The sequence below is a fragment of the Hypanus sabinus genome, chromosome 29, assembly GCF_030144855.1.
Source record: "Hypanus sabinus isolate sHypSab1 chromosome 29, sHypSab1.hap1, whole genome shotgun sequence".
Taxonomy (NCBI): Eukaryota; Metazoa; Chordata; class Chondrichthyes; order Myliobatiformes; family Dasyatidae; genus Hypanus; species Hypanus sabinus.
Window position 1 is genome coordinate 7,369,259 of NC_082734.1, and position 24,716 is coordinate 7,393,974.

Here is a 24,716-nt window from a genome sequence, read left to right on the forward strand (position 1 = left end):
AGAGGGAGTGGTGTTGATGAGTTTTGATGATTGTGTAAGATGTGGCTCTATTTTTCTATCATGTGGTTTGTTTACGCTTCCAAAGATCTGCAGGGATCTGCCACAGACACAACTTCATGATGGAGAGTCACTATGGCCAGACTGGGCTTGGTCTACATGAACGCTTCGAATTGTGTCACCATTTCCAACCGTAGCAGTAATCTGATAGATCAAACTGTGTCGGTGTTTGAAATCAACAATCACAAACATAATAATTCTAAACAAAATGCTCAGGTTAATCCAACATCCCTCATTGAACTCTGAACGTGCTGGCATGTCCATTAGTAATATCTTCCCTAAGTGAATCTCAGATGGTGACGAGAGGGCGTACAGGAGCGAGGTATATCAGCTAGTTGGGTGGTGTTGCAGCAACAACCTCGCACTCAAGGTCAACAAGACCAAAGAGCTGAACGAGAACTTCAGAACAGGCAAGATGAGGAGCACTAACCAATCCTCCCAGACGGATCAGAGAGTGAGCTGTTTCAAGTTCCTGGCTGTCAATATCTCTGTCGATCTGACCTGGTCCCAATCCCAATGCAGCTATAAAGGCAAGATGGTGGCTATATTTCATCAGGGGTTTGATGAGATATGGTTTGTCAACACTCAAAAACCTTCTACACATGTACTGTGGAGAGCATTTGGACTGGCTGCATCAACATCTGGTATGGGGAGGTACTGCACAGGATCGAAGTCAGCTACAGAGAGTTGTAAAATTAGTCAGCTCCATCATGGGTACCAGCCTCTGTAGTATCCAAGACATCTTCAAGGAGCAGTGCCTTGGAAAAGCAGCGTCCATCATCAAGGTTCTCCAAAACCCTGTTCTCGTTGTTACCATCAGGAAGGAGGTACAGAAGCCTGAAGGCACACACTCAGTGATTCAGTGACAGTGTCTTCCCCTCTGCCATCCAATTTCTGAATGGACGTTGAACCCATGAACATTAACTCACCACTTTTTAAAAAAATTGTTTTTGATTGACTTAATTTAATTATTTAAGATAATTAAACAATTATCATACTGACTTACTGTAAGTCAGTTCCTTTTCTATATTTATCACGTATTGCATTGTACTGCTGCCGCAAAGTTATCGAATTTCACGTCATATACCAGTGTTATTAAACCTGATTCTGAGATGTTGCATTTGTGAGTCTCATCATCAAATAAGTGGCTGCTCTACTGCAGGAGGCATCACATCCCCAGGTCCCTTCATTTGTAGGGGATTTCTATCGAATGTTGAAAGGCAAGGATAGGGCAACTGTGGAGAGGATGACTCCTATATTGGGGGAAGTCTAGGACCCAAAGGCACAGCATCAGAATAGAGGATGTCAAAGGTTATGGGGGAGAAGGTGGGAGAATCAGATTGAGCGGGGTAATAAATCAGTCATGATGGAATGGTGGAGTATTTGGAATGGTGGCTACAGGAAGACTTCACTAAGTAACTGAATAGATCTTGATTACAGAGTAAAATAATTATTAACAGTAAATCCTATTTTCCATTGCAATAATGGGTGCACATATCCTCCAACCTCGGGGGTTCATTTCAGGGCTAACAACCCTGACTGGTCAAATAAAACAGTTACAGAAACAGCAAAGGATCCTTCTACATCTGAGTGTGACGGTATTCCTGAGTCTCCACCCGGGGCTTGCTTGACTGACAGTAGTGAAAACCGAGAGGAAGCTACTGAGACGATGAAGGGAGCCCTGAACACCGCCAGAGATGGAGGACCTTCACTGCCGCCCTAAACGCTGTAGGTAAGGAAAGGGTACACACTATAACACAATTAATGAAGTTCCTGAAACTTCACTGCTGCATTCCATGGCTCTACTTTGAGGCTTTGTCTGCGGTTCCCTGTTAGCACATTAACACGATCCACATCCTATTTACTAGTCCTCACTACTTTTTCCTCTACAACACAACCAAACACCTCTTGGTTCTGTAAACTATTACTCGGGTATATCCTTCCCCACATACGTGCCCTTAACCTTCCGTGGGGGGACAGAGAGGGAGGAGGGTGTATAATGGGTAAGATTGTGCACAGACGTTTCATTTGCAGCTCATTCATGCTGGCCTCGCTGGAGTTCAGAAGAATGAGATGGGATCTCATTGAAACTGATCGAATATTTAAAAGGCTGGGTCGAGTGGACTTGGTGAGGATGTTTCCATTAATTGGGGGGGGGGGTGCCCAAGACCAGAGTGCATAGCTTCAGAATGGAAGGACATCCCTTTAGACAAGGAGGAATTTCTTTAGCCGGGGGGTGGCAAACCTCTGGAATTCATTGCCGCAGGTAGCCAGGGAGGCCAAGTCATTGGGTATAGGTATTTAAAGCAGAGATTGATAGGTGCCTGATTAGTAAGGGCGTCAAAGGTTAAGGGGAGTGATAGCAACTCAGCCACAATCAAATGGTGGAGCAGCAACTCTTGGCTGAATTGCCTAATTCTGCTCCTGTGTCCTATGATCTGGTTAGCTGGGCAGAAAAGTGTCAAATGGAATTGTCATGTTTCATAAATCCAGAAACTAATCAAAAGCAAAGCACAAGAGGTGGGATAACATGCCTACTTACTTTTTCTTTAGTGAGGCGCTCACATATGAGTTGGTGGCATAATGACGTATGCCATTAACGTACAGTACTTCTACATATAACCTGTAATGAATTATGTAAACAAACAAAGAATGCTTAATCAATCATAAAAAAAACAGAAACATAGATATCTACAGCACATGACAGGCCCTTCGGCCCACAATGTTGTGCCGACCATGTATCCTACTCTAGAAACTGCCTAGAATTTCCCTACATCTGACATCCTCCTTGTACCTACTTCCAAGCACCTTAAAACTATGCCCCCTTGTGGTAGTCATTTCAGCCCCTGCCTATCCACATGATCAATGCCTCTCATCAACTTATACACCTCTATCAGCTCGCCTCTCATCCTCCTTCACTTCAAGGTGAAAAGGCCAAGTTCAGCTTACAGAGAGGAGGTGTAACACCAGCTCCATAGCAAAGAAAGACCAGCAGTGTCTCTTCTGCGAAGGCTGAGGGAAGTCCATCTCCCACCCACCATCCTCATCACATTCTACAGGGGTTGTATTGACAGCATCCTGAGCAGCTGCATCACCGCTTGGTTCGGAAATTGCACCATCTCGGATCGCAAGACCCTGCAGCGGATAGTGAGATCAGCTGAGAAGATCATCGGGGTCTCCCTTCCCGCCATTACAGACATTTACTCTACATCTTGCATCCGCAAAGCAAACAGCACTATGAAGGACCCCACGCACCCCTCAGACAAACTCCTCTCCCTCCTGTCGTCTGGGAAAAGGCACTGAAGCATTCAAGCCCTCACGACCAGACTATGTAAGTTTCTTCCCCCAAGCTATCAGACTCCTCAATACCCAAAGCCTGGACTGACCCCTTACTGTTGTACTGTCCTGTTTATTATTTATTGTAATGCCTGCACTGTTTTGTGCACTTTATGCAGTCCTGGGTAGGTCTATAGTCTAGTGTAGCTTTCTCTGTTTTTTTTTACGTAGTTCAGTCTAGTTTTTGTAATGTGTCATGTAACACCATGGTCCTGAAAAAATGTCTCATTTTTACTATGTACTGTACCAGCAGTTATGGTCAAAATGATAATAAAAGTGACTTGACTTGCCTTGACTTGACTTCATTCATCCTATTCTCATAAGGCATGCTGCCCAATCCAGGCAACATGCTTGTAAGTACCTCTGCAATCAAACAATATATTTACAATATTTCTCAATATTACTGAAATATTAAATACACTATAGGAATTCAGTCCAGTGGATTGAGAGGGAGGTGGGACAAAGCCATGGAATCGACAGTAACTGGGAGTAGATGCAGAGTTGCCCCCCCCTCCAAATATCAACAATTCCCTTCCTCGCTCAGATGCTACTCCAACTGCTAAGTTGCTCAGGTCGATTGAGTGTTGTCAGTGTCTGTGAGGATGGCGACTGTGTGGGGAAACAGAGTACCCTGGAATGTAGGTCTACAAGACTGACAGCAAAAGACGAACCCATGGTTGGCTCCATTACTGCATCAAACATAATTTAGCATCGATGAAGCAGAGAATGGAAAATGAACAGGTGTTCAGCACTGTCTGCCTGTTTGACCAGTTCTTTCTCTTCTTGCTACTACCATCTGGTGGGAGGTGCAGGAGTCTTGGGTAACGCAGTGCCAAAAAAGGTTTGAACTGTGCACAAAAGATTGCCACCCTTGGCATGTTTAGTTTCACAGTCTTACGCAATCACATTTCCTTTTCTGGTTGCTGATGCGGACAGTGTTGACAACATGGAGTTTGTGAAGACTTGTCTGCAGATTTTCGAACCGGCTTAACTATACTGTTTATATTGAAGAAATTATTCAGTGCACACATGTTGTCACTGGGTAAAACAATTGCACAGCACAAGATTTTTACGTACACTGATCATTACATTGTTCCTGAACTGCCTTCATTTGCCTTAGCACTGAACAGGCTTTGCAGATGTGGACTCATTCTCAGGGACTCTGCAGTTCATGTTCCTTGTGTTTCTGAAAAGCTATTTCAGCAAAGGGTTTTGTCCCAAAATGTCAGTCCTGCCAAAGGGTTTTGACCAAAAATGTTGACTGTACTTTTTTCCATAGATGCTGTCTGGCCTGCTGAGTTCCTCTAGCTTTCTGTGTGTATTTTTCGGATTTCCAGCATCTGCAGAATTTCTCTTGTCTGTTATTTGAGTGATTTGTCCTCTTTTGCATCTTGGAGCTGTGGTCATATTTGCTGAGTGTGGTTTATTGTGAATTCTATTGTGTTTTTGTTTTGTGAGTGCTGCATGACGATGAATTTCAAAGTTGTACATTGTATACAACCTTTGATAATACATTTGAACTTTTAACTTATACAAAAACCTGCAGATGCTAGAAACCTGAGATAAAATTGCTGGAAACAGCAGGCCGCACGGCGCTTTGTGGAGGCAGAAGCAAGGTTCTGCTGGAACAACAGGTTTGAGTGCATCTTGACGAAGACTGACATTTCTTTATGATATTCTCTATGATATGTTAACGGTTGACCCTGCTGCAGGATCTCAGAGCCGCCACAATCGGTCGCTGATTTGTGTTGTACTCAAGGAGCCATGGTTGCCATCACTACCACATACACATGTCCCACCTACAATAGTGCTTGTGGGTCCAGGATAGGGCTGTATGGTCATCAAAGATCTCACCGCTAAAGGAGCGAACGTCGTCATCGGATTTCGATGGACAACAGAAGACGAAGACTCATGGAGCAGGCTGAGCTCCGACTACAAACTACACTTCCCAGCAGCACCCTGACAAGCTACAACTCCCAGAGAACAGTGCGACGGGCTAAGGGGCGGGGCTTAGGGTAGAGCGGCTCCGAGTTCGCCATGAGGGGCGGGGTTTTGACGGCGTGGGCGGACCCTGACGAGCGTGTGACGTCGGAGGCGGGGCTTGGCGTGCGTGCCGTGAGGGGGCGGGGCGGCGGATGGGAGCTGAAGATGGCGGAGGGGAAGGAGCCGAATAACAAGTGGGTTCGGCTTAATGTCGGGGGCACACACTTCCTGACCACTCGGCAGACGCTGTGCCGTGAGGAGAAGTCCTTCTTGTACCGCCTGTGCCAGGAGGAGGGCGAGCTGTTGTCCGACCGGGTGAGCGACGGCGGCAGGTCGGGTTAGGGTTACGGGAGGTGGGCCGGCCTAAGGGATGCTGGTGTTTGGAGAAAGGGGGGACTGTAGAGAGGGGGAGGCAGGCCAGTGTTGGGGTTGAGCCGGGGATGGAGGGGGTGGGTGGCTTCTGCTGAGTGCATAATGTTTAACGATGGTGCTTAAGGCGTGTGGGTGGTGGTGGTGGTGGCAATAAGGGGTATCTGAGCTCATTATCCCGGTTCTACTCTCAGTACCATCCCAGCCTGGTGCAGAGCGGCGGGAGTGCTCTCAGAGCTCAGACTAACACGAGTCAGAACGGTCCGTGTCCAGGGGCACCAAAACGTTGGACGTCTCGCAACTTTCAACACAAAAGTACTTCCGAGGCGTTCTGGCGGCGCGAAACCGGGCAAAATCACGCGCACAAGCAGGATCCCGTAAGCTGCGTGGTTAGACCGGGTTCTTGTGCTTTGCTGGGTCGGGATTTCGCCCGACTTCTGCTCTTTCTTTGAAATGTTTGCCATGGCATGTATCTACGTCCACCACAGTCTAACATTTGATCTAAAATTCATCGCCCCTTCAATCAGAATCAGGTTTAATATCACCCCGGCATATGTCGTGAAATTTGTAATCTTTGCAGCTGAAGTACATGATAGAAAAAAACTATGAACTACAGTGAGCATGTGATAGTTAAATTAAGTAGTACAAATCGGAGTTTTTTGAGGATGTAACCAGGAAGTTAGACAAGGGAGATCCAGTGGATGTAGTGTACTTCGATTTTCAGAAGGCATTTGATAAGGTCCCACATAGGAGATTGGTGGGTAAAATCAGAGCTCATGGCATTGGGGGGAAGATATTGACATGGATAGAAAACTGGTTGGCAGATAGAAAGCTAAGGGTAACGGTGAATGGGTGTGTCTCGGAATGGCAGGTGGTGACTAGTGGGGTGCCACAGGGCTCGGTTTTGGGACCACAGCTGTTTACGATTTACATAAATGATTTAGATGAAGGCATTGAGAATAACATCAGCAAGTTTGCTGATGATAATAAGCTGGGTGGCAGTGTGACATGTGATGAGGATGTTAGGAGAATTCAGGGTGACTTGGATAGGCTGGGTGAGTGGGCAGCCATTTGGCAGATGACGTTTAATGTGAATCAGTGTGAGGTTATCCACTTTGGGAGTAAGAACAGGAAGGCAGATTATTATCTGAACGGTGTAGAGTTAGGTAAGGGGGAAATACAGAAATATAGGAGTACTTGTTCATCAGTCACTGAAGGTGAATAAGCAAGTGCAGCAGGCAGTGAAGAAGGCTAATGGAATGTTGGCCTTTATTACAAAGGGAATTGAATACAAGAGCAAGGATATTCTTTTGCATTTGTACAGGGCCCTGGTGAGACCACACCTGGAGTGTTGTGTACAGTTTTGGTCTCTGGGGTTAAGGAAGGACATCCTGGCTGTAGAGGAAGTGCAGCGTAGATTCACGAGTTTAATTCCTGGGATGTCGGGACTGTCTTATGCAGAGAGGTTAGAGAGACTGGGCTTGTATACACTGGAATTAAGGAGATTGAGAGGGGATCTGATTGCAACATATAAGATTATTAAGGGATTGGACAAGATAGAGGCAGGAAATATGTTCCAGATGCTGGGTGAGTCCAGTACCAGAGGGCATGGTTTGAGAATAAGGGGTAGGTCATTTAGGACAGAGTTAAGGAAAAACTTCTCCCAGAGAGTTGTGGGGGTGTGGAATGCACTGCCTCGGAAGGCAGTGGAGGCCAGTTCTCTGGATGCTTTCAAGAAGGAGCTAGATAGCTCTATCTTGTGGATAGAGGAATCAAGGGATATGGGGACAAGGCAGGAACCGGGTATTGATGGTAGATGATCAGCCATGATCTCAGAATGGCGGTGCGGGCTCGAAGGGCCGAATGGTCTACTTCTGCACCTATTGTCTATAAAAATAGAAATTAAAAAAGTAGTGAGGTAGTGTTCATGGGTTCAATGTCCATTCGAAAATTGGATGGCAGAGGGGAAGAAGCTGTTCCTGAATAGCTGAGTGTGTGCCTTCAGGCTTCTGAACCTCCTTCCTGACGGTCATACCCATGATGGAGCTGATAAGTTTACAACTCTCTGCAGCTTATTTCAGTCGTGTTCAGTAGCCCTTCTCCCACCATACCAGATGCTGATGCAGCCAGTTAGAATGTTCTCCATGGTATGTCTGTGGAAAAATGCCCCCATGCTTTCTATTAGATTTGAACTTTCTGTCTCTTGTGACTTTTTGAGATTGGGCTGAAATCGTTCCTTGCCATTTTTTTCCCCAAACCGGCAATTCTGTTTTGAACTGTCATTATCTATTACTTCAAAGTGTTATTGTTAAGGTATGCATGTTCATACAACTCCGATATCATCTTCTCCAGATAGTCATGAAATACAGAAAAGCCATGGGTGTCAATGAGAGAGAAGACATCAACCCACACCCCTCCAAAAAAAGAAAAACAGAGCTTGCAGACCCCAAAATCCCCCTCTTGCCCGCAGCAACAATCCCTCTATACATAATAATCCCTGACCCCCTCACTTGCAGAAAAGAACAGCAACAGTTGCACTAAACCCCCCCCCCAATCTTACACACAACAAATTAACAGGTCACCCACCCACCAGTTGTTCGCAAGAAAGGAAACTCCGAAAAACTGAAAGAAACCAATATAAAATACTGTCCAATAATCACATAAATCTCAAAGTTTGGCAAATGTCCTTTTCAGCTGCTTATGAGGAGAGTGGCTGCATGAACTCAGTACTCCAGTAAAGGGTGACTGCTGATTCGGGTCCGAACGCGCTGATCCGGCTGCTGGGAGTGATCGCTGGCCTGCTCTGCATTCACCTTGATGCTTTAACCTTCCTCGCCGCTTTGATGTGGAGTCATTTGCATCGCCACGCCTCGCCTCTAGTCTAGTCTTTTCCACGAGTCAGTTTGTGTTCTTGAGCCTTCCTCTCTTCCCCACCTCCCCCACCGGTCTCTGATCTTCACGAGGCAGCTCTCCAGACACAGCACAGCGCTGGATTCTTCGATCAAAATTCAAGCTACACGTCACAGGCTCCAATAGTTTCCGTAACACAAGAGAAAAAGAGCAAGTAGAAGATCTAGAAAGAGTGAAATAATTGGAGTGATATACTATCTGGAAGATGTTGCCTGAGGAATCTTTGTTGGTGACATCTTGATCAGAAGTGCTATTCGCTCTCGGGGAGTTGCAGTTCCCTGATCAACGTTCAACCCATATAGATGGAAAGCGTGCAAGGAGGGGTCTAGATTTGAATCCAGGACCATTCACCTCAAAGTCCAGTGCTAATGCATTTACACCACCGGCTGGCTAGAATACACAGTGGATTCTGGTTAATTGGGACATATCGGGACCAGTAAAATATATTTTGGACCAATTAAATGGCTACCCCAAATAGCTGAAATTTAATGGAAATAATTAAAAGGCTATTTAGAAAAAAAACCAAACTAGCAGAAATTTGAATGAAATAGCAAACAAATTGTAGTCCTGATGAAGGGTCTTGGCCCAAAACGTTGACACTGCTTCTTCCTATAGATGCTGCCCGGCCTGCTGCGTTCCACCAGCATTTTGTGTGTGTTGCTAGAATACTACCAATACTATTGCCATACTAAAAATCTGCATTCATCTGAATTCATCCATGTTCTTTTGTCTAAATGAATAAAATCGGCGCAGACACCTATTGCAGATAATGGATGGCCTTCATACAATGCTGTCAATGATTGCATTGTCCAACTTCTTCAGTTTCTACCTCGTTGAAGTAGTGAACTTGTTTCATTTCCATTCCCAGCTGTTTCTGGCATCTCCAAGCCTGTATGCTTGAAACCGCGGTGAGCAGAACTGTTTTGGAGTTGTCTTACTGCTTATTTCTCACCAATTATCAGTAACAAAAATCGCTAATTTTTTAACACAAACACGCAGCTGGCGCTATTGTAAAAACTGTTTGCTTGTAGCATGGCGTGCGTCTAACAGCTATGCAAGTGCATGGGACTGATGCTAGTTAGAAACTGTTCAGCAACAGTTTCCTGTCCCAATTAAAGAAAGTGAGTCTTGGCTATTTTCTTGATTAGTTTGTGTTTTTTAAGACTTTTCCCAAATAAGCAGCTGCCCTGATTGATGATGGCCCAATTAACCGGAATGCACAGTACTAGTGATTTTGTTTTGACAATTAGGATCCATGGAATTCTGGTTGCAACCCAACCAGTATTCCATTGTGAATATCCTGTTTCCACATAAATCACTTGCTTATGTTCCACCAGCCATCCCATGGGTTGGATTAATCCTCTCAGCTGTCGAGCAATACTGTACCTACGTCCTCTAGCTTATCATTTATTTGTTTTTGAGAGTATCAGACCCATAGTGGAAAATTGTCATTTAATTTTCCCCTCCTTCACTCTTCATTACCCCACCCTGGTCTCCCCCTTCTTTCTTCGACCTGCCTATCACCTCTTCGTGCGCCCCCTCCTTTTTCCCATGGTCCACTCTCCTCTCCTATCAAATTTCTTCTTCATCCCTTTACCCTTTCCACCTATTACCTCTCTGCTTCTTACTTCACCCTGTGTCCCCCCACCCACCTGCCTTCACCTATCACCTTCCAGCTAGTCCTCCTTCTTCTTCCCCCCACCTTTTCATTCTGGCGTCTTCCTCCGTCCTTTCCAGTCCTGATGAAGGGCCTGGCAAGTTGACTTAGAATCCCCTCCTTAGAATCAGGGTCCTTAACCTGGGGCCACGAACCCCTCCCTGGTTAACAGTAAGGATCTGTGGCATAATAGAGGTTGGGAAACCCGTGCCTTATATGCCGTTTGACCTGCTAAGTTCTTCCAGCATTTTGTGCACATCCCTGCTGATTTCCAGCATCTGTAGAATCTCTTGTGTTTGTCGTTTAAGAGAATGGGGATGTGGATACAGTGTTTATTTTGGAGAATTGGAAAATCTATGCATGTAGGTTAGAAACAGATGAGGGGAAAAGTGTTGAAAGGAAAAAAAGAGTTTGTAAGAGGCAGTCGAGCCATATTGGATCGCTTATGAGAATGTAGCAAGTGCACATGCGGCCAATAAACCATGCAGTGAATCGATTGGACCTCCTACGCGCGGAGGGCTCACTCTCTTTTGGGTGCGGGTTTTTGAGTTGCGTAATTTTGTCTTGATAGGCACAATTCGACGCTCCTGCATTAAGTTATCCAGCGTGCACTGTTACTAACATGGCCGAGTAAAATTGTTTAATCATACTGCATTGTCATTCTTGCTCTGTGCAGGCGTAACAGTAACATAACTGAATGAGAACAATAGGGTGTCGTATCGATTAACTGGACTCTTTAAAAACTCGCACTTGTTTCTCAGCCGTGCTTTATTTACTGTACTCGTGCACAAGGAGAACAGCACGACTCCTGTCATCCACGCTGTTCTGAAGCTTGAACAAAGAAAAGCCATTCTTATACTGACATTGACCAGTTGTACACAGATACTGACCAGAATCCAGTATACTGTTACCTGCATAGATTGTGAAACTATAATAGGGAAAAAAAAAGAATTATAGGGGGGAAAAAAGAATCGTAGGAAATCTGTGTGTGTGTATATATAATATAAAAATGTGTTAAGTAGTGCAAAAACAGAATTAAAAAAAAAATAGTGAGGTAGTGTTCGTGGGTTCAATGTCCATTCAGAAATCGGATGTTAGAGGGGAGAAAGCTGTTCCTGGATCACTGAGTGTGTGCCTTCAGGCTTCTGTACCTCTTTCCTGATGGTAGCAATGAGAACAAGGAGTTTAATGCTGAGAAGTGTGAGGTTCTACATTTTGGCAGGAATAATCCAAATAGAACATACAGGGTAAATGGTAGGGCATTGAGGAATGCAGTGGAACAGAGAGATCTAGGAATAACAGTGCATAGTTCCCTGAAGGTGGAGTCTCATGTTGATAGGGTGGTGAAGAAGGCTTTTGGAACGCTGGACTTTATAAATCAGAGCATTGAGTACAGATGTTGGGATGTAATGTTACAATTGTACAAGGCATTGGTAAGGCCAAATTTGGAATATTGTGTACAGTTCTGGTCACCGAATTATAGGAACGGTATCAATAAATTAGAGAGAGGGCAGAGACGATTTATTAGGATGTTACCTGGGTTTCAGCACTTAAGTTACAGAGAAAGGTTGGACAAGTTAGGTCTCTAATCATTGGAGCGTAGAAGGTTGAGGGGGGATTTGATCTAGCTATTTAAAATTTTGAGAGGGATAGATAGAGTTGACGTGAATAGGCTGTTTCCATTGAGAGTAATGGAGATTCAAACGAGAGGACATGATTTGAGAGTTAGGGGGCAGAAGTTTAAGGGAAACACGAGGGGGTATTTCTTTACTCGGAGAGTGATAGCTGTGTGGAATGAGCTTGCTGTAGAAGTAGTAGAGGCCAGTTCAGTTGTGTCATTTAAGGTAAAATTGGATAGGTATATGGACAGGAAAGGAGTGGAGGATTATGGGCTAAGTGCGGGTAGGTGGGACTAGGTGAGATTAAGAGTTCGGCACGGACTAGCAAGGCCGAGATGGCCTGTTTTCGTGCTGTGATTGTTATATGTTATATATGTCCTGGGTGATGGGGGACCTTAATGATGAATGTCACCTTTTTGAGGTATCACTCCTTGAAAATGTCCTGGATATCACAAAGGCTCGTGCCCATAATGGATCTGACTACTTTATAGCCCTGCAAAGCACCCTGCCCCCAGTACTAACGGTGATGCAGCCAGTCAGAATGCTCTCCACAGTACATCGAAAGAAGTTTTTTTTAAGTGTTTTGAGTGACAAACCAAATCTCCTCAAACTCCTAACGAAATACAGCCGTTGTTGTGCCTTCTATGCATCTGCATCAATATGATGGGTACAGGAATGGACACCCAGGAATTTAAATTTGCTCACTCTTTCCACTTCTGATCCTATGCGGACTGCTGTGTGTGCTTCCTCCTCTTACCCTTTCTGAAGTTCATAATCTGTGCTTTGGTCTTACTGACATTCAGTGAAAGCTTGGTAACCTTGTATAGGTTCAAACTTCTCATTTACATAATGAATGACCAATCACACTGTGGTATACGGGTATTAAGCACCAATTGGATCTATATGCTAAGGGCCAATAATACTTCAGCATTAGTAAAGTAATTGACCAATAGTAAGTAGAATCCTTTATTTACATCCTAATCTTGTCTTGGTATGCTGTCTTTCAGCCTGTTAGTACATGCTTTTAGGTTTCTGTATCTGAAGATAATGCATTTCACTGTGTGCTTTGTATATCTGATTAATAAATACATCTATATTCAATAAATCTGTACTTCTTGCTGCCTCAGTAAAGCAACCAGCATAATCCAAGACCCACCCAACTCAGACATTCGTTCTTCTCCCCTCTCCCATCAGGCAGAAGTTACAAATTCCTGAAAGTGCATGCCACTAGGCGGAATATACCAAACGGCTTGATCCCCTGATATGCATGCTCTTCAAAGACCTTTCTTGAAAGACCTCACTAGCCTGGGCTGACTGCACACTACACGTAAACTATCCCTGTCTGGACATTGTTAATCCTTGCCTTGCCACAACTTCCACAAAGTTCCAGATTCTGGTTAATTGGGGAATCCACTTATTTGGGACAGCTCTTAAAAACTAATCAGGAAAATTTCCAGGATTCCCTTTGTTTATTTGGGACACTGTGCTACTTAATTGGGACAGGAGACAGTTGTCGAAACAGTTTCTAACTAACGTCAGTCGTGTGCACTTGTGTGGCCGTTAGACACTACACCGTGCTTAGAGTAAGGGGTTTTAAATAGTGAATAAAGCCAGATACAGGTGTCAATTATAACCGATTTAATGACAAGCTCTGCCAACTTCATCAGTGATCCCCAATGAAGTTAAACATAGTTTGTCTTTGTAAACTATTTCCATGAAGCTTAGGCTTATTGGGAAAGTTGCTTAATTTTCTGTGTCCCAGTTAACCGGAATCCACTATTTTCATGTGTAGCTTGAAACAAACATTGTTTAATGTCATTTCTTGTACACACATGTAAAGGAGAACAAAATAATTGTTACTCTGGATCCAATACAGCACAAAAACACAAGATAGAGAGCACAATAATAAACTGACAAGCACGCAGTAAGTATAAATATATAAGATAGCTTGTATACATGGATTGTGTGTCCATAAAGTGACACTGGGCTGTACATAAGGTGACTGACAGGAAATAATGAAGTAGTGGTGGAGTCAGTGGTTGGAGGTGTTGATCAGTCATGTTGCTGGGGAAAGGAACTGTTTTCGAGTTTGGTGGTCCTGGTGTGGATGCTACCTATGTTGCCTCCCTGATTGGAGTGGGACAAACAGTCTATGAGCAGGGTGCGTAGAATCCTCCATGATATTACTGGCTGGTCTGTCACCGCACTTGAAGACTGTGTCCCGGGCTTTCAGTGAGGAGTGCATCTTAGTATTCAGCCAGGGCTTCTGGTTGTGCTGTGAGAAGGTTGTTCTTGAGGTACCAACGTCTACACACTCACTCATTTAGCTGATGTGTCTTTTCAGTTTGTAGTGGCCCTTTTGAATATCTGCCTGAAGCATAGAGATTGCCTTATTAGGCAGGAGAACAACGGTCCTCTTGACTGGTTTCTCAGCAGCAGTCAATATGCCGGGATTAACATTACGGAGAATGTTAATTGTGTTCAGAGAAGCCAAGATGAGGGTGTGGGGGAGTTTTGTAAGTACTTTGTATAAACGTGGTCCAGTCTATTTGTTCCCCTAGTGGTCATGATGACATGTTGGTGGAAATTGGGTAAAATTCCCTGCAGGTTAATGTGATTGAAGTCTCCTCCAATTACGAAGATTCTGTCCGGATGCTTGTTTTGTAGAGAGCTCCTGTGCGTTGTCAGTGTTCGCACTCGGGGGGAGGGGGGGGGGGGATGTTGACAGCAGTGATGAACACAATAAACTCCCTGAGCAGGTAATATGGTTGCATTTAATTGTAATGTTCTCAATTTCCTCAGATCAGTGACTACTAACTACAGATGAGTTTGTGCACCAATGTACACACAGATTCCACCTCCTTTGGATTTTCCCTACAGGGAATTCCCGTCTGCTCAGAATAGTCATCCCATCAAGTTGAAATGCTGGTTGGGCATGTTGCAGTTTAGTCACGTTTTGGTGAAAGCCAGAATGCAGCAGTTTCTCATCTCTCATCATGTGCTTAGTCTCAGTGAGACCGTTTTATTATCTACTAAGTCGCTGTTGGCCAGGAAAAGTGATGGTATCGTTGTTCTGTCGGGATAGCTCTCAGCCTCGCTGGTACCCCAGCTCTCTTGCCATGTTTTAGCTTCCTCTCACACCGCCTGTGCTTGCCACTTCCTTGGCTGAGCCATAAGTCAGGTCACTGTCACCAGGTTTGTTGTCCATAAAGTCCCTCTTCTGTTGAGCTCTGCTGCCAGTGGATTAAATATAATTTTGTCCAAGAGTTCAGGGGAGCTTTCGACAACTAAAATCCCTGACTAGAAACTTTGAAACGCTACCTAACAACTTAAAGCAAGCACAATTATTGGGAGCTAGAGTAGACCTGCTTCCCTGCATGCCACCATCACTTCTTCCAGGCTCCTGTGGAGGGAATGATTTAGATCTGGTATGCTATTAATTTTGTAGGTACTTCCTGGTCAGCAGTTCCAGATGGTGAGTGTTGGTCAGCTCTTATGGAAGGAATTGCAATCCAGACTGAAAATTTTTAAGAGTATAATACTGCAGGTGCTGAAAGTCTGAAACTAAAAGTGGAGTCCACTGTGGTTGAGCAGCATTTGTGGAGTACTGTAGCATCTGTCGTGCTTCAGTTCTGCAGAATATTTTCTCATTATGCACATTATTTGGGAGAGGTCTGTGAGCTGTGCTGAGCATCTGAAAAATTTCCATCCATTAAAGTTTCAGATGATCGAATGGCAGAGCAGACTCGATGAGCTAAATCTGTTCTGATGTCTTATGGTCTAATACGCTCATGTTCTATGTTATAGAACATAAAACATCACAGGCCCTTTGGCCTACAATGTTCTGTCAACCTTTTAAAGTAATCTAAGATCAATCTAATCTTTCCATCCTACTGACCATCCATTTTCCTATCAACCAATCAACTTGATTGGTGGAAGAGATAAAGGGTTGGAGAAGGGAGATCTCATAAGAGAAAAGACAAAGGAGGGGAGGAATACTAGAGGGAAGTGATGGAGATAAGGTGAGAGGAAACAGGAAAGGTGAAGGGAGTGCAATTATCAGAAGTTTGAAAAACCGATTTTAATTAAGCCAGTAGTTCCAGCCTGAAGACTTAACTTCTAAGAGGCATTATTAAATTTGTTACACAAATAAAAGCTTTACTCAAAGCACAGAGTAACTTAAGAAGGAATTATAAGAGTTGTGAATGTGGCATTGCAGGAAAAATCCTGAGGAAATCGTCAGGGGAAGTATTTTAGTTTTACTAGTAGATCCTGTGTAGTAAGTTTTGTAAAGTCTTCACAAAGCTATAAACTCGTAGAGCTCAGAAATGGGCATCTATGATGACCAAGTTGCCTACCTGAGCTAGCCCCATTTCCCTGTGTTTGGCCCAAACCTATCCAAGTGCCTTTTTAAACATTGGAATTGTGTCCACCTCTACATCTTCACTCTCTGCATGGAAAAAGTCTTCACAGGTTGACTTAAGTCTTAGCTGTGCCATGTCTGTCCCTATGTTAAGAGGAAGACAAATGAACGATGCTCTGAGAGTTATCTGATACAACTGTACTCCTATGGTTTCCTGTCTTGCTATAAGACTCCATTCAGTCTGTTGTGCTGTGGTGCTTTTATTTGGTCTCCCCCAGTTGTCCCGTTTCTCGATACAGTTGTGAGATTACTTTCTGCAACAGAAAGAATTTCGTTCTGGTCGCCCCACTAGAGGAAAGAGGTTGAAGCTTTGGAGAAGAGGATCATCAAGATGCTGTGCTATCGCGAGAGGCTGGATAAACTCAGGTTGTTTTCTCTGGAGGCTGAGGGGAGATTTGATAGCAGTTTACAAGATTATGAGAGGCATAGATTGAGTGGATCTGGTTCACGAGCACCAGGGCATGTCCACATCTGGTGGGCCTGTGTGCTAAAAGTGCAGGGGCCAGACCTCCTCCCCATCCTCTGTAAGTCAGCCAGAATCCAAAAGAAGTTCAGTTTCCGTGTGTCAACAGCGAGGAGGTACTACATGAGGCTTGCTGTCGGAGAGGCTGTGTATGGGCAGGGACGTATTTACACATTCAGCTCTCCTTTTTGCAAGACTGCTAGCCAGTGGTGGAAGCTGAAAGAGCGACGAGCACCACCCACTACACTACCACACTAGATGCATCACAACAACCATTTTGACACCAGCTATCAGTAATTAGCCCCACTGCTTTGTGGGCAGCCTCAGGAGAGACGAAGGCTACAGGAGTAAGACAGACAATCTGGAGTGGGGCCCTTATGGTGGTTGGATGTCATCGAACATCCTTCCAGCAGCTCCTGCAGCCAATCTGGTGCCAAACGTTTTGTTTCATAAGCTTTCCTTTGGACTACAGCAGTGAGGCTGAAAGGGGGATCTTAATGACTGGGCATCTCCAAACCTTCTGCCCTGGCTTAGATTGATATCGTCATCGCTCATCGTCCTTAAAGACAGATGGATGCCAATAAGATAGAGTGGACAGAGAGAATCTGTTTCTCTGGGTTGAAATAAACACCAGAGGGAATACATTGAAGGTGACAGGGGGACATGAGGGGTAAATATTTATTCAGAAAGTGGTGAATGCCTGGAATGTGCTTCCTGGTATGGTGGTAGAGGCACATACATTAGGAACTTTTAAGAGTTATGGAGAAACTCTGATTGGATAAGAGAGTGGACGATGGAATTATGGGAAGGGATTGGAGGGCAAAGGAGGAGAAAATGAAGTGGGCCACTAGAATGGGGAGGGGAGATGGGAGTTTTACTGAAATTTAGAGACATCAATGTTCATGCCGTCAGGTTGGAGGTTACCCAGACAGAATATGAGGTATTGCTCCCCTAACCTGCATTTGGCCTCTTGTGCCACGTACAGACTTTTCAGTGTGGTTGAATTGAAATGGGTGACCGCTGTTGTACCAGACACAACAAAGGGGCTTGACAAAGCGATCCCCCTCAATCTGCCTTGGGTCTCACCGATGTAGACAAGGCCACACCATGAAATACAAAGGATGACCCCATCTGACTTGCAGTGAAGTATCATCTCACCTGGAAGGACTATTTAGGGCCTGAATGGTGGTGAGGTAGGAGGTGTGGCACTTGTCGCAGTCGTAAGGACGTGCTGGGAGGGGCAGTGGAGTTGCGTGGGGAGAAACCCCTGCAGAAAGCGGAGGAGAATGGGTAGGAAAGATGATCCCAGTGGATATGGCTGAAGTTGCAGAGAATCGTGTGACGGATTTGTGGGGTGGTAGCTGAGGACGAGGGGAGCCCTATCCCTATTGTGTTAGGCGTTGATGGGTGAGGGCAGACGGTCTTGAAATGGAGAATATGCCATATAGATAGTGGTGGAAAAGAAATCCTATATTCTGAAAGAAGAGGACATTGCGGATGTTATAGAATTAAAAGCTTCATCCTGAGTGTGGTTCATATTAACCGGAAACAAACTTAATGCATTTAACCAGCAATTCTCTGGTGCCTCATATTGCTCAAAGCAATACACAAAGCACATTGCATAATGTTGTGATGTGCAGGTGTTGGTATCAGTGTGATAAATTTAGCAAGTGTGTATCCTGTTTCTCTTGTAGATCTACTGCACGCTTTGTCTACCTATGCAAAGATAACCATCCACAACAGGACTTGTGCAGACCACGTGGTAGGGCTGATTCAAGTGCTCCGTCTCTTGGTTAGGTTGCGAGTTCAAAAGTAGTAAACAATGACTTTCTTCCTCAGGACGAGACGGGGGCATACTTGATTGACCGGGATCCCACGTACTTTGGGCCCATATTGAATTATCTCCGACATGGCAAACTTGTCATCAACAAGGAACTGGCGGAGGAGGGTGAGTTACATAATTTTCGCTTTGGGACGTGGGACTCGGCCACTCTGTCCTTCATAGAATGTGGAACAGTCCAGCCCAGAAATGCTGAGTTAATTAAACTAGAGATAAAGCATCTAAGAAAACTAATCACTTCTGCCTACACATGATCCATATCGAGATTCAAAGTACGTTTATTATCAAAAAAAGCAAGAAACCTGAATGAACTCAATAAAAAAAGACCCAATGTACGGGGGGGGGGGGGGGGGGCGGGGGTGGAAACACAAAGCATACAAACAATAGAAGTGACTAACAACAAAAGCATTCTGAGCCAAATTGAGTCTTTAGATCGAAATCCCTGGAGTAGACCCAAAGCCTCTGTATTCGTTCATATTAGTGGGGCAAATTGCCGCAAAGTTTGCAGAGACGAAGCACAGCAGCTGGGGCCAGTCTTGTAGTCTCTCTCTCCATTAAGGAGAGAGGAGACCTTACTTTATCTGGGCTGACATTTAAATTGCCTGAGCAGCGGATCCCTTCCTTATCTGCACACTCTTGAGCCTATCTAAGTACTTCTGAAACATTTCTATTTATTTTACCTCCACTACCACATTCCAGGCATCCTCCATATATATTATAGCACTTACTTGCCCATCTCCTTTAAATTAACCACCCCCATAAGTTAAATGTATAGCCTCTCGCGTTAGATATTTTAACCCAAAGGAAAAGATATTGGCTGTCTATCCCAACTATGCCTCTCAGAATTTCTTAAATTTATTTCATCTCCCCTTAGACTCTGCCACTCCAGAGAGAAAAGCCAAAGCCGGTTCAATCGCTTCCCACAAGCACATACTCTGTAATCTAAGGAACATCCTGGTAAAGTCCATAAGCACCTTCTCAGAAGCTTGCCAGCCTTTCAATATATGGGGTGACCAGAACTGAATGTGATGCACTGTAGGACAGTATAGCACAGAACAGGCCCTTAGGCCCATCATAATGTGTCAAAGTTTTCACATGCTCTAATATCAATCTAACCCTTCCTTCCTACATAACCTTACATTTTTCTATCATTCATATGCCCATCCAAGAGTTTCTAATGTATCTGCTTCAGCCACCACCCCTGGCCGGGTGTTCCACATGCTGATCACTCTCTGTGTGACAAACATACCTCTGACAATTGCCCTATACGTTCTGGCAATTGCCTTAAAATTATGTCCTCTTGTACTAGCCATTTCCGCCCTGGGGAGAGGTCTCTGACTGCCCACTCAATTTATCTCTTATCTTGTCAATTGTTTATAAGGCTGCGGTATATTTCTTGACTTTTGAACTCGATGCCTCAACTGATGAAGGTAATGAGAGGTTGCTTCATCCTGACTTGTTTACAGATCTTTTCAGCATATCCTTAAAAAGCAGAAGTCTGGACTTGCTTGAGTTTAAAATTTTCTGCTGAACTAGCAGCTGTGCTTTTTGTTGTTGAGGGTTACATTACCTTGATTTTATTTGGACCTCACTTTTAAATCCTATTAAGCTGCTGGTGTTTGTGCATAGTTTTTTATTGATTCCATTGCATTTCTTCCACAGTGAATGCCTGCAAGATAAGGGGCGCCAGAGTAGTGTAGCAATTAGTGCGATGTTTTTACAGTTTGGAGTTTCAATCCCAGCACTCTCTGTGCGTTCACACTGTGGAATGTATGGGTTTCCTCCGGGTGTCTCGGTTTCTTCCTGCAGTCCAAAGACCTACCGGTTAGTAGGTTATTTGGCTATTGTAAATTGTCCTGTGATTAGATTAGGGTTAAATCTGAGATTGCTGGGCAACGCATCTTGAAGGGCCGGATGGGCTTATATTGTGCTGTATTGCTAAGTAAATAAATAAAATGAATCTCCGGGCAGTATATGGTGACATGTATGTACTTTAATAAAATATTTACTTAGAACTTTTGAATTTGAACTTTGGTTCTCAAAATTCTTCAGAACCTCCTCTCTGACTTGTTACTTTTTAAGGACTATTTGGACTGTCCAGTTTTGATGTGTAGTAGGATGTGCTCTGTTATATCCATATTGAATCCACCCTCGGCATCTTCTGGAGGCATGAGACTCCAGCTGCTGGAATATGGAGCAAGAAACGAGGTGCTGGAGGAACTCTGGGGTGAAATGGGTCATCAGCATTTAAGGTGGAGACCCTTCTGGACTGAGAATAGAAGGTCGATATCCAGTGTAAAGGGGGGAAGTCAAAAGTTGGACCTTTTCAGATCCCACGTATAACACCTTCAGTCCTATATTCATCATCCTTTTCAATTTTGTGTCCATGTTTCCAGAAGATAAATACTTGTACCTTTCTAAACTTTGAAGATTTTAGTTCTGGCGACATCCAAACCTCTTCTGCACTCTCCTCCCTAAGCCCGTCACCCCTCTGGGCCTAGGCTGCTGTCAGCAGCTCCCCAGAGTCCACTGCACTGTCTTTCACGTTGTCTCCAGGTGTAGCCCATTTTGGTGTTTCCCTCCTCTTCCAGGGATGAGGTCTTTGAAGCTTCTGTTTGCGGCTCTGTTTTCATGGGATGGGGTTGCTAGCCCCATGATGAATCCTCCTCCTTTTGCAGCCGAGCATGGGACTGTCCATGGCCGAGTTGCACTCAACTTCCCTCTCACTTTATGCTTGTGCACAGGAGGTTATTTATTTATTTTTATTTACTTAGAGATACAGCACGGAATAGACCATTCCAGCCACACTGCCCAGCAACCCCTGATTTAACCCCAATCATGGGACAATTTACGATGGCCAATTAACTTACTAACTGGTACGTCTTTGGACCGTGGAAGGAAGCCAGGAGATCCTTGAGAAAACCCATGCATTCTGTGGGGAGAATGTGCAGACTCCTTATAGACTATGTCAGAATTGAACTCTGACACCCCAAGCTGCAATAGCATCGTGCTAACTGCTATGTTACTGTAGCACCTATTCACATGATTCACCAAGTTCCTGGTCCCAGCATGATTCAAGTGGAGGCCATCCCGTCAACATAGCTCCTTCCTTCCTCAATACTGGTGTCGATATCCCACCAATCATTGTTCTACCCTACTCCCTCATCAATTTGTACTAGCTATCTCCCCTACTCCTTCAATTCAGTTAAAGGGTCTCATCCTGAAATATCCATGCATCTCTGGAGATGCTGCTCAACTCAGTGAGTTCCTCCAGCAGTTTGTTTCTCAATGAAGTTTTTGTATTTCTCTCATTGGGTCATTGAGTAAGTCCCTTGGAAAAGCAGCTTGCATGAAGTTTCTGGTGCTGCTGACTTCAAGTTCCGTTCAAATTTAATTATCATTCAACTCTACTTGAATATAGCCAAGCAGAACAGTGTTCTTCCAGGACCAAGGTACAAAGCACATTACAAACAGCACACTGCAAATAAAGTTAGGAGAGAAATTTTCCACTAGGGATAGTGAAAGGAGTACATTCCCACAAAATAGGAGGCAGCATGGTAGTATGGCGGTTAGTGCAATTGCTTTAGTATGCCTGCTATCACCAATCGGGGTTCGATTTCCGCTGCTGCCTTTAGGGAGTTTAAACATTCTCCCTGTGATTGTTTGGGTTTCCTCTGGGTGCTCCAGTTTCCTTCCACATTCCAAAGACACGTGATTGGGGTTAGTAAGTTGTGGGCACTGGAAGCGTGGTGACACTTGTGGGCTGCCCCCAACACAATGTACTGATTTGATTTGACACATACGACGCATTGCTTTGTATATTTTGATGTACATGTGACAAATACTGATCTTTAATCTTTTTTAAAAAGTACAGTGTACCATTGTAACAGTAATTAAGGGAGTTAACTTTTTGTGGGAGAGGACAAGAGGTTGGGATTGTTTTATAAGGTTGTTTGCTTGTCTTTTCCTGAGTCCAAATGTATACTTATTTGTAAAAATATTAGTTGCACCTTTTGTTGGGATTTCTTGTTTCTCATAACTGTTACTGCCATGTTTTGTATGTTAAAAAAAATCAATCAATAAAACGTGTAAATTTATTATCTGTGTATCATGTGAGTCCTGTTCAGATAAGCTCAGTGATGGACTGTTACCAGCTTGTGCAGTGTCCACTTCCATTTCATCTGTGAAGAGGGTATTGGATTGTGCTGTTTAAATCCAAGGTTCTTTTCGAAGTCAAGAAAGAGGCGCAAAATTTGTTTTACTATGCATTGATAGGACAAAGGAAGCAGGGACAGAATAGTGATGGGGTTGTACGAGTTGAAACAAGAGAAAGCTAAGTTTTAAAAAAAAAGATAGTGCTGCCTTATGGCCAGCTATTTTTATACTAGGGAGATGAGGAAAATTTCATTCAAATTTTTAGATAAGAGTCAATCATCGAGATAGCCACTTAGTCAAATAATGCAGTGCGAAGAATCTTTCAGAGCTTTTCAGAAGTATATGTTGTATATCCACCGGAAGCATCTAAATTGTTATATGCATACTATTACTACTAGGAAGCATGATACACAATTAATTGTATACGTCATATGAAATACAAGTAGATAATTCTTTGTTAAACTACAAAGGAAATATTAATTAAACAGTCTAATATAAGAATTAAACATTCGAATCCAGTAAGAGTAATTTATTGATGATGAATATTAATGGTAAGATGGCAGTGCGCTTGGATGCAGTGGCTTCCAAGGGGCCAACCACTAGTGTTGGTGTTTTCTTTTTTTTTAATAAACATTTTTTGTGCTCGCAAGACCCTGCTTTACATTAAGAACTTCAAATGTCCTATCAGCAAGTTGCTTGTGGTGGAGAAACTGAAGGAGCTGGAAATTAGTGTGGACTGTGCTGCGTGGTAGAGAGAGATATCGGAGTGGGTGCACGAAGGCTGTGTGCGGTCTAACAGCAAGTGATTGCCTCAGTCGCTTGTTTTTTGTGATCGCAGGATGCTGTTGGATATTGGTAATATGGAATGCTACAAGCCCAGTTCTTGGATTTGGTGGGACTAATGGCAGGGGAAGCTGTGGTGATGTCTGTTTGCAGCTGCCTAAGACGGGCATCAGTGTTGGTGCGGGATCCATGCTGGTGTCGATGCTGCCCTCCAGTGTTTGCTCGGCAGAAGACGAGCTGCATTGTGTTCAACTGCAGACTTCATGGACTCTGGGATTTGGACTTCGTGTGATTGTATTTTACTGATACTTAATATGTGCGCCTTGTGCTGTGTGTACCGTGATTTGCACCTTGGTCCTGGAGGAACGCTGTCTCGTTTGGCTGTATTCATGTATGGCTGATGAAAATTAATGCAATGGGTAAGGTTGAGTTTATCTTATTCTAACAACTCCCATTCAATCATCATCCTATATTGGCTCTAGGACTAATGCCACTATTTTACCATTTTGGTATTTGTTTACAAACATAGAGAGTTGTACAGAATTGAAGTGGACCCTGCAGCCTATCACATCCGTGCCCAACCCCTTACTCATCTCTACTAATTCTATATGCCCCCATTCTAAACCAAGAATAAATTCAGAAATCAGACTTGCAAAGGGAATTGGGAGTCCTCGAGCAGGATTCCTGAAAGGTTAACTTGCAGGTTTAGTTGGTGATGAGGAAGGTAATTGCAACATTAGCATTCGTTTTGAGAGGACGAGAATATAAAAGCAAAGATATAATTCTGAGGCTTTATTATGCATCGGTTAGACCACATTCGGAGCATTGCCAGCAGTTTTGGGACCCTTATCTAACAAATAATGTACTGGCATTGGAGAGGGTCCAGAGGAGGTTCACTAGAATGATCCCAGGAATGAAAGGGTTAACGTGTGAAGCCTGTACTCGCTGGAACTTAGAAGACTGTGGGAATCTCATTGAAAACTATAAAATATTAACGGTCTAGGAAGAGTGGATGTGGAGATGTTTCCTATATTGGGTAGTCTAGGACTAGAGGGCACAGAATAGAAAGGACATCCCTTTAGAGCAGATGAGGTGAGGAGGAATTAACCAGAGAATGGTGA

The 24,716-nt window shown here is 44.0% G+C and overlaps 2 protein-coding genes across 3 annotated transcripts in view; both read left to right on the forward strand.

Annotated features, from left to right (window-relative positions):
- Positions 1 to 3,683, forward strand: part of LOC132382940 (testis-expressed protein 33) — a 35,877-nt gene extending 32,194 nt beyond the window's left edge. The window contains exon 8 of the transcript XR_009508507.1: positions 86 to 3,683. The gene's annotated coding sequence lies outside the window, so the exon portion shown is untranslated. The remainder of the gene's footprint in view (positions 1 to 85) is intronic.
- A 1,831-nt stretch (positions 3,684 to 5,514) lies between these two features.
- The window catches only part of LOC132382944 (BTB/POZ domain-containing protein KCTD5-like), a 45,200-nt gene continuing 25,998 nt past the window's right edge, over positions 5,515 to 24,716 (forward strand). For both annotated transcript variants that reach the window (XM_059953551.1, XM_059953550.1), the window contains exons 1-2: positions 5,515 to 5,691; positions 18,657 to 18,765. In XM_059953551.1, coding sequence (XP_059809534.1) covers positions 5,542 to 5,691; positions 18,657 to 18,765 — 259 coding nt within the window. In that variant the 5' untranslated portion in view covers positions 5,515 to 5,541. The remainder of the gene's footprint in view (positions 5,692 to 18,656; positions 18,766 to 24,716) is intronic.